Source organism: Vollenhovia emeryi, unplaced genomic scaffold (genome assembly GCF_000949405.1).
Source record: "Vollenhovia emeryi isolate VEMERY1.0 unplaced genomic scaffold, V.emery_V1.0 DF939175.1, whole genome shotgun sequence".
Taxonomy (NCBI): Eukaryota; Metazoa; Arthropoda; class Insecta; order Hymenoptera; family Formicidae; genus Vollenhovia; species Vollenhovia emeryi.
The window spans coordinates 251,275-259,409 of record NW_011967191.1 but is presented as its reverse complement, the minus strand read 5'-3'; the positions used below and the strand labels follow the sequence as shown (position 1 = coordinate 259,409).

The 8,135-nt window shown below is 34.8% G+C and overlaps 1 protein-coding gene across 7 annotated transcripts in view; it reads left to right on the top strand.

The window, feature by feature from the left end:
* The window catches only part of LOC105563434 (octopamine receptor beta-1R-like), an 82,590-nt gene that overhangs the window by 73,006 nt on the left and 1,449 nt on the right, over positions 1-8,135 (top strand). For all 7 annotated transcript variants that reach the window (XM_012015034.1, XM_012015033.1, XM_012015032.1 and 4 more), the window contains one exon: positions 5,886-8,130. In XM_012015034.1, the coding sequence (XP_011870424.1) occupies positions 5,886-6,192 (307 nt within the window). In that variant the 3' untranslated portion in view covers positions 6,193-8,130. The remainder of the gene's footprint in view (positions 1-5,885; positions 8,131-8,135) is intronic.

Genomic DNA, 8,135 nt, shown 5'->3' with positions numbered 1-8,135 from the left:
TTCGAAGAGTGAATTAATGAGATATCTCGAAGGAAGACGGTTCCTCCATTTTGTTCCTCGCCACTCGCGATGAATCCGATTTTGTTGCTCCACCCCTAACCCTCGAAAACCACCCCCTAGCTCCCCTAAATCAGCACAAAATCGTAGAACCATCTTCCATCGAGATATCTAATTAATTCACTGTTTGAAAGTGTTGTGCTGATTTAGGAGAGCTAGGGGGTGGTTCTCGAGGGTTAGGGGTGGAGCAACAAAATCGGATTCATCGCGAGTGGCGAGCAACAAAATCGTAGAACCGTTTTCCATCGAGATATCTAATTAATTCACTGTTTGAAGGTGGTGTGCTGATTTAGGGGAGCTAGTGGGTGGTTCTCGAGGGTTAGGGGTGGAGCAACAAAATCTAGAATAGAGTAACTAATTAGCAACAAATTCGGGCTAAAAAACGTGTTGGGTTTTTTTATGTCTTTTATGTGTGTGCTAACTTTAATCTAAAGTTAGCACACACACAATTTTCTTCGAATCGGCTGGAGCAACAAAATCGGGAATTGAGCAACAAGTTAGCAACAAAAGAGCACTAAATTTCTGTATACGATTTATTCGATTGTGCTGAAGTGGCTGTGTCAGCTTAATAAACGTCTTAACGAAAATATAGAAAGGGATTGATCTCAACATTTCAGTATTTTTAACGTTTTATAACTTCTAATAGTTTTTTAACAGGTTTCAACAAAACTTTTCACTTTTCCTACCTTTTTAATTCAAAATAAAAATTCTGTTGTACAATCTATACTTTCAGTATAAAGAATATTTTATTATCAACTGATTTCTATGAAACCTAATTTTTTTAACATCCATTTTTAAATCAATTAGAAATTAAAGAGGCCGTTTAGGACCGGGCATAGGTGTAAGTAGCCAGTTAAATTAAATTATTTAAGTGAATTCATATACCGTATTCTTTTCCAACTTATCCTGTGCGCCAGTTACATACTAGTCTTAAAACACAGGTTAATCCCCGTAAGTGGAGGTGTTATCGTCAGTGAATTCACGTTTATAAATTATTTTAATAATGCTACACAGTAACATCTAATATGATAACCCCCTTCCCCCCTTAAGAAAAATCTTATTGCGAAAAATATTACCCCAGCCAGGATCCATTTTTAAAGCTTGTAACTTGAAAGCAATTTTACGACATAATTTTTTAATAAAAGTAAAAATTGATTCAAGATTGGCAAAAAAATCGCAATTCAAAGGAAGTGCGCTTAGTAAAGGGCGTCCTATAACATATGTTACAAAGAGTTCGATATCATATAAGTTATTTTACGTCGTACAATGCAAGCACTTTGTACAACTTCTCAAATAGTATTATGTAATTCCCGAATACATTTGAAATCTCTCGTTGTATACGGTATTTTCGTAACGCTATATACGGCGGTCGGAAATTCCTGGAGAGGATACGCATCAATCGAGGTCAATATCGAGGAATCGTCCATTTGGCGATTATTATAGAACGATATCCGAACGAAAACGGAAGGCCGAGGGATATTGCGCCGTGTCGCCCCAAAATTCCTGAGGGTGCAGTAACGCGGAAAGGAGGTGAGAGTCGGTTGGCCGGACGGTTATATAGGCAGCCGCGATCGATAGAGAAAAGTAGTGTATGTCGCCGCGATCTCCGGAGATTTGCAACGGAGAGAGCTTGGGGGTTGTGTGCAGCCACCTCGACGCGGAGAAAGGGTGGTTCCGGTGTGTGTCAAGTGCCTCTCCTCGAAATATAACGCAGTAGCATGACGACATGTCACAATAGACTTGTGTCGACGATGAAGGACCGAAAGTCAGCCATTTCTAAATTTAACTTGTTAGTATTAATATTTTATCATCGCGCGCGCGCGCGATTCATTTCTGTAGGCTTTTTCAATAAAACGTCCGGCAGTATTGACGAAGGGATCGCGTAAACTGCATGTGTGTAGCTTTAAAGCAACAATATTTGAGTATAAGAATATTTGTACGTATTATACTATCATAATTCATTTATATAATTCATTTATAAGCGAGAAATACTTGTACTTAAAACGGAAAATATGAATTTATATCTTTTCTGATTGGCTATCCCTTTAGCTTTCGGAACTTTTATTACGGGCTTTTAGCGCGCGATAAACATTCATCGCTCGTGTTTAATGGATATGAATGGTTACGTTACTGTTTTACGAGACACAATATATTGTGCAGGATTGCGAAAAAAACATACAAACAGTTATATCTCTTGCAAACCGGTTATATTGATATCTGATAAAAAACTATTTATATTGAAGCATTGAATGGAAAATGGAATGCTTTTCTATTTTTCTTTTATTTTTCATATTTCTCGTTTTATCAAATTGTTAAGTAATATTTACAGAAATGATATAGTAATAATTTCAATTTAATTTCGAAATTGCATATAAGGTAAAGTTTAAACTAAAATTTAAATAGTCGATTTTTAAGCGAATTATGTTAATTTTTAATATTTTCCAGTATTTAATATTTAACATGTTAATAATTTTTAGTGAGTTTAGGTTATGGTATAAGAGAATAAAAATTAACATAAGAAATTAAATAGATAGGTTTTATAGATAGGATTAATATAAAAAAATTAAATTAACTATAATAAACCAATAAAAATAATAACAAATAAAAATAATATATCTTTACCCGAAATCTGGGATGATAACGACCTTCCCAAAATATGGACGTACCAAAGTGTTTTTCCATGTAATCACTTAGTGGCTTCTCACTTCATGAAAAATTTCCCGCGGGCATCAAGGAAGTTCAATAATTCGGAAGATGGCTAAGGAAAAGAAACGCCCAGTTGTCATATTTCGCGGTAATCTAAATCGATTCGAAGATCACCGAGCTTATAAGAGTTAAATGCTGCCATATACTTGATTATTTAATCGATTTCCAGCCAGTTTCATATTTCAAATCCTGTTGCACTTTCGTGATTTCTTTGTTTTCTCAAGTAAGCGACGCTACAGTAAAGTGTGGTAATCCGCGTTGTTTCATTTAAGAGAATTTTTCGTCGATATCTGTACCTAGTTGGTTTGCATTAAATTTATATATTTACAGTAATATATTTAGTATTTGATAATCTTTTATATAATTTCAGAAAAACAATGTATTTTTATGTAAAATCTTTTATAGAAAACGTAACATTTTTTACATTTTTACAGTCTACATTTCTTGATATTTTCTTTATTTTACGTTGATATTTAACATTATTAATATTATATCACAATTGCTATATCAATGAGTTTGATGAAGAAAAAGCGTGAATCAGGATACGTAATCGCAGTAATAACAGGTGGCGTGATACTTGGGACGCTAGGGACGTGCCGAAGAGAAAACACGGGGAAGAAGCAGGACAATAGCTTTCGATTATTTGCTCGTTATCAATTGTCATTACGTTGTTGGTGGTTTCACCAACTCTATCGCTTCGTCGGAAAAACAATAGAATTGATGTCTCGTCGCGCGATTCCACCAGTATATCGCCGCTAAATTCACTATACGGCTATCAATTTTCCTATATATTCGAGAATCGGATCTCTGTTCCCATTATTCCGCCGAATAATACAAGCCAATACTCTACTTTTCTCTCTCCCTCTTCGTCTGGCCTCATTACGGGGTAAATCCTTGACCCACTTTTCCATTCTTGCCCACCAAGCTTTTTCGATTCTTTTTGTCGTCGTCTGACACGTCTCAAGGTGTCACTACTCGCACTACGAATATTTTTCCTGGGACAAATTGAATCTGTCAACGTAACAGAGACGCGAATGAATTTTGTAAAGACTTTGGTCGATTTGCAATATATATATTTACAATATAATTATTTATCATACAATAGTTATTTATTTTTCTTATAATTATATATTTATGAAAAATATAATATATTTAGAAAATTTTATTTATAAATTTAAACGTTTTATCAATTTTTGTTATGTATGTCAATAAATTGCGAAAAGAAATGTTCTCAACCGTTATATGTAAAAGATATAATGTATGTGATCTCGTGCTATATTTTTATTGATTATAATTTATTGATCTAATGCAGAGTCCATTGCATAAAAAATCGTCTTGAATAAATTAAGGTGCAGGCATTGCATAAAAAGTAGGCAAAAGAAATCAAGTATCGATTTGTGTAGCAATTATGTTGCGCCGGTCATCGTTAGAGAAAGAGAAACGCGGATAAAAGTTTTAAAGAAATTGAACGACGCGACGGTCAATGAGAAACTATCTCGATGTAAAGAACTTTAGCCATTCACATGAGCAGAGAGAAAGAAAGTTGACCTTAACCGGTAGCCATTCTATTCTTAGCTCGTGCAGCTAATACACACTAATGCGAGACACATAGTTCGATTTGTATCGATCAACGATGTAAATGCACGTAAAACCACGGTAATGACATACGATTCTATAGGGGAGTAAAAGCTATTCTTTTTAAATTAATTTTTCTTATGGACGTTTGTTTATGGATGTGTTAAAACTCACAGAAAAGCGTGGGATCTGCCTGGAAGTTTATATAACTAATAACAAGTAAAGATAGAAATAGTTACAAGAAGTTTCACCGACATTGAAAATCGTATGTTTCAGAATCTTTTTTTTACAAATTTGCCTAAATTGTACTCTCGATTGCATTAATGTAGTCTGATTCTGTTCAGAGATAAAAATTTGCCATGACAAATTTAAAGAAACATTCAAAAACATATAAACATAGTCTGCTTTTCGAAACTTATTTGAAATTTACTTAAATTTTCTATCTTTTCGGGTGAAAAGAGATCTTATTTGGAAATGGGAAAGTTCTAACTAGATTCCCAGTAGATTTGGAACAGATTCTCAAGTAGATGGTCTATTTTTAGCTTCATAGAATCGCGGCATTTTAACATTGAGCGATCCAATACAGTTATTCCTACATTATTTGCCCCCTTTTAAATCGATAATGGTGGGAGGGAGGAAGAAATCATATAACAACGCGGTTCAAGAGAGATCGCGACGAGGGGGAGGATCGTCCCCTTCTGGAAGCCTGTAAATCCATTCTTCCCTTGTCGATGGAAACAATTTCGACGTCAGGTGCATGTAGGTCACGCCGACAGAAAATGAGATACTTCGTTTCTTCCTTTCCACCGCAATATACAGATCGTTATTACATATACAGATGCACTTGATATGGATATTTCGCAACCGAACTTTATGTATTTTCTTATAATTGAAAAACATATCCTTTTCTTACTTCTACATTATTATAGTTTATTTAATAATTTAATCATATCACAAGTGTCGCATATGACAAATCATAATTGTATGATAAATGATTGTGTACGTCGATACACAATCTACAGTTAGAAACTCGTTATGAAAACTAGTACGATTGAATCACATTTATTTAACAACAAATATATTATGAGAAATCGGGAAAGTAAGAATTTTTATAAAACGTATGTAGCAGTTATTACGCGATTTATTATGCAGTAATATTTATTATAGATTCGAATATGATTTCAATTATATACAAAGTTTTCTTTATATAATCCACCCTGTTATATTTTCACTGAACTAATTTATATGTTTGAAGGAATAAGAGGGTTAAGAGCCGTGACATGGTGCTAGAGTGTAAATAATGTTATTATAAATTTATTGCGAAAAATATTACCTAAGCCAGGGTTTGAACTTTCCTCTAATTTATATCTGTGAAAATATTTTCCTGTTTAAAATTGTTTTTATATGCACAGTAAGTCTATTGCATTAACGTATGCATTAACAAATTAGAGGAAAATTGGATTCAACGCGAGAAAAAGCTTCCAATTTCCCTATATATGATTTATTTCAATGCATTAATCGACTTTGTGAATGTCTGTTCGATACAGGTATGTCATCACGTCTCTGTGCGACTCGTGTAAAAGCGGCGACGCGGTGGTAGCGACGGTGTTCTGGGTGGGCTATTTCAACAGTGCCCTGAACCCGCTGATCTACGCATACTTTAATCGCGAGTTTCGCGCAGCCTTTCGCAAAACCCTCGAAAGCTGCTGCCGCGCGATCGGACCGGTGCATGATCTTCGCCAGGTGCATCGTAAACAGGACCTCGTGCACAGCAACGCCTCGTCCGAGCTGCATGTCAACAATCAGCTGCGCAATAGCGAGATGACCAACGTCCATATCGAGGCGTGCATTTAAACGGATTATGGGATCCGTAGAGGTGAAAGTAACAGCGGAGTCCCCGGAGCATCTTTTGAATAAAAAGAAATGGATAGGACCGGAGTAGCACAGGTAGGACGGATCAATCCTAAAAGTGAGAATCAGGGTGATCAAAAAATTTCTTCCTTTTTTACTATGCAAAATGTTTAATAATTCGATACTATAATCTATTCTTCCCTGTACGAAAATATCGAGTTTAAAAAGTTATTTTAAAACGCGTAGGGAAACATTTAATTTAAAAAGGCGTATAATTTTTTAAATATAAGACATAACTTGGCAAAATTCTGTTCTTCCTGAAAAAATGGTGTACTTTTTATGTTGATAAAGTAAAAATAATGTTCGAGATAGTGTTACGGAGACGTTGATATATCATCGTGTCTTTGTAACTATAATCTTTTCTGATTATCTTTTTTAAATGGGGTTTTTGAGAAAGAAGTTCAGGGATACAATAAAATATATAAAGAAGAATAAGGAAGCCAATTCAATTTTAAAGAATTTATCATTGAAATGAAGACTGTTCGAAAAAAACACACAAAGAATTTATCATTAAAATTAAGAACGTTTCAAATTCGTGAAAAATTTTCAAGTCGTTGTTAAAGCTAAGGTCATCCAGGTGTGCAACGTCATATATTTGCGTCAAGTATTCGCAAATGTCAAATCTAATTTGCGAGAGAGAAGGACATAGTCCCAAAGAGAACGTGAATAGAGTATGTACGGCATACTCGTGCCTATTTCGTCCTGCGGCCGACCTATTTTAAGGGATACATTCGCCGTTCGTCCCCAAGGGTCTATTTCTGTCCCGGCAGCGTTCCATCAGGTCCGTAAATAAGGCTCCTGTCCGTCGGCAGATTGATGTTCCGTTTCAGCAGTAATATTTTAGCCCGGTGGTCCGATAACGTCGAAATAAACTTTCGAACTAACATTTGATTCGTGCGCGAGCTCCTATATTTTGCCTTGATTGCCATCATATACTTTTGCGACAAATTAAATTTCTGCTCATCTGAAATTGAATATGGTGAACAGGACGTTTTAATTATATGTGTACGTGTAATGTTAGCAAATTTCAACCTTTAAAGCTTGCGTACAAAGAAAAGGTATTCTTTTCATTCTATTATCTTCGCCCTTAATCACTTAAATTTTTGAATAGAATTTTAGCTGAAAAATTAGTTTGCGAAATTATCCAAAAGTTATATGCGCTTTGAGGATTTTTTCTGAAAAAAAAAGAAATTAGCTCGAAACTGATAGAATAATTTGCAAGAGGGCATGGAAGGATTAATTAAAAAGTATGGTCTGAGGTTTTTCTGTAGACCCGCAATTAAAGAAGAAGCGAAGGGAAAAACAAAGAGACCAAAGAAAAGGGTTGGAAGGCGGGAGATAAAGCTGTTCTACTCATTTAGGGGATCACTTTGTACATAATTGCGCTGCGACAGCGCGTTTCGTTATAATCAAAGGGATTTATATTAACGAGCTCTTAGCGTTAAACGAGGTATCATTGTAAATACGAGTCTGCGTTCGTTTAGACTCGAGCAACTTCGTGTATAAATGTTAAAGCGTATCATCCCTCTCGCAAGACAAATCATTTTATCAGAATAGATAAATTTATGAGGGCATCGTATTAAAGAGAATCACTAAAAATGCCAAAGATGAAGAGTAAAATATATTATATATACATAAGTACACAGTATACCTACATGTACATGTACAGCAATAAGACGTAAGAATGTTGATGATGTTCCGTTATTCGTTAATCGTAACATATTATATATTTATTATAATTTATTATATGTTGTTTATTATAACGAATTTAGCGAATATTCGATTCTAAATTGAATCGAATTCATTTTGAAACTTTGGAAATATTTAGTAAGAATGGAGGAATGTGAGAGTTGTGTTTGTTATCGACCACATCGTCTAGTCATTTT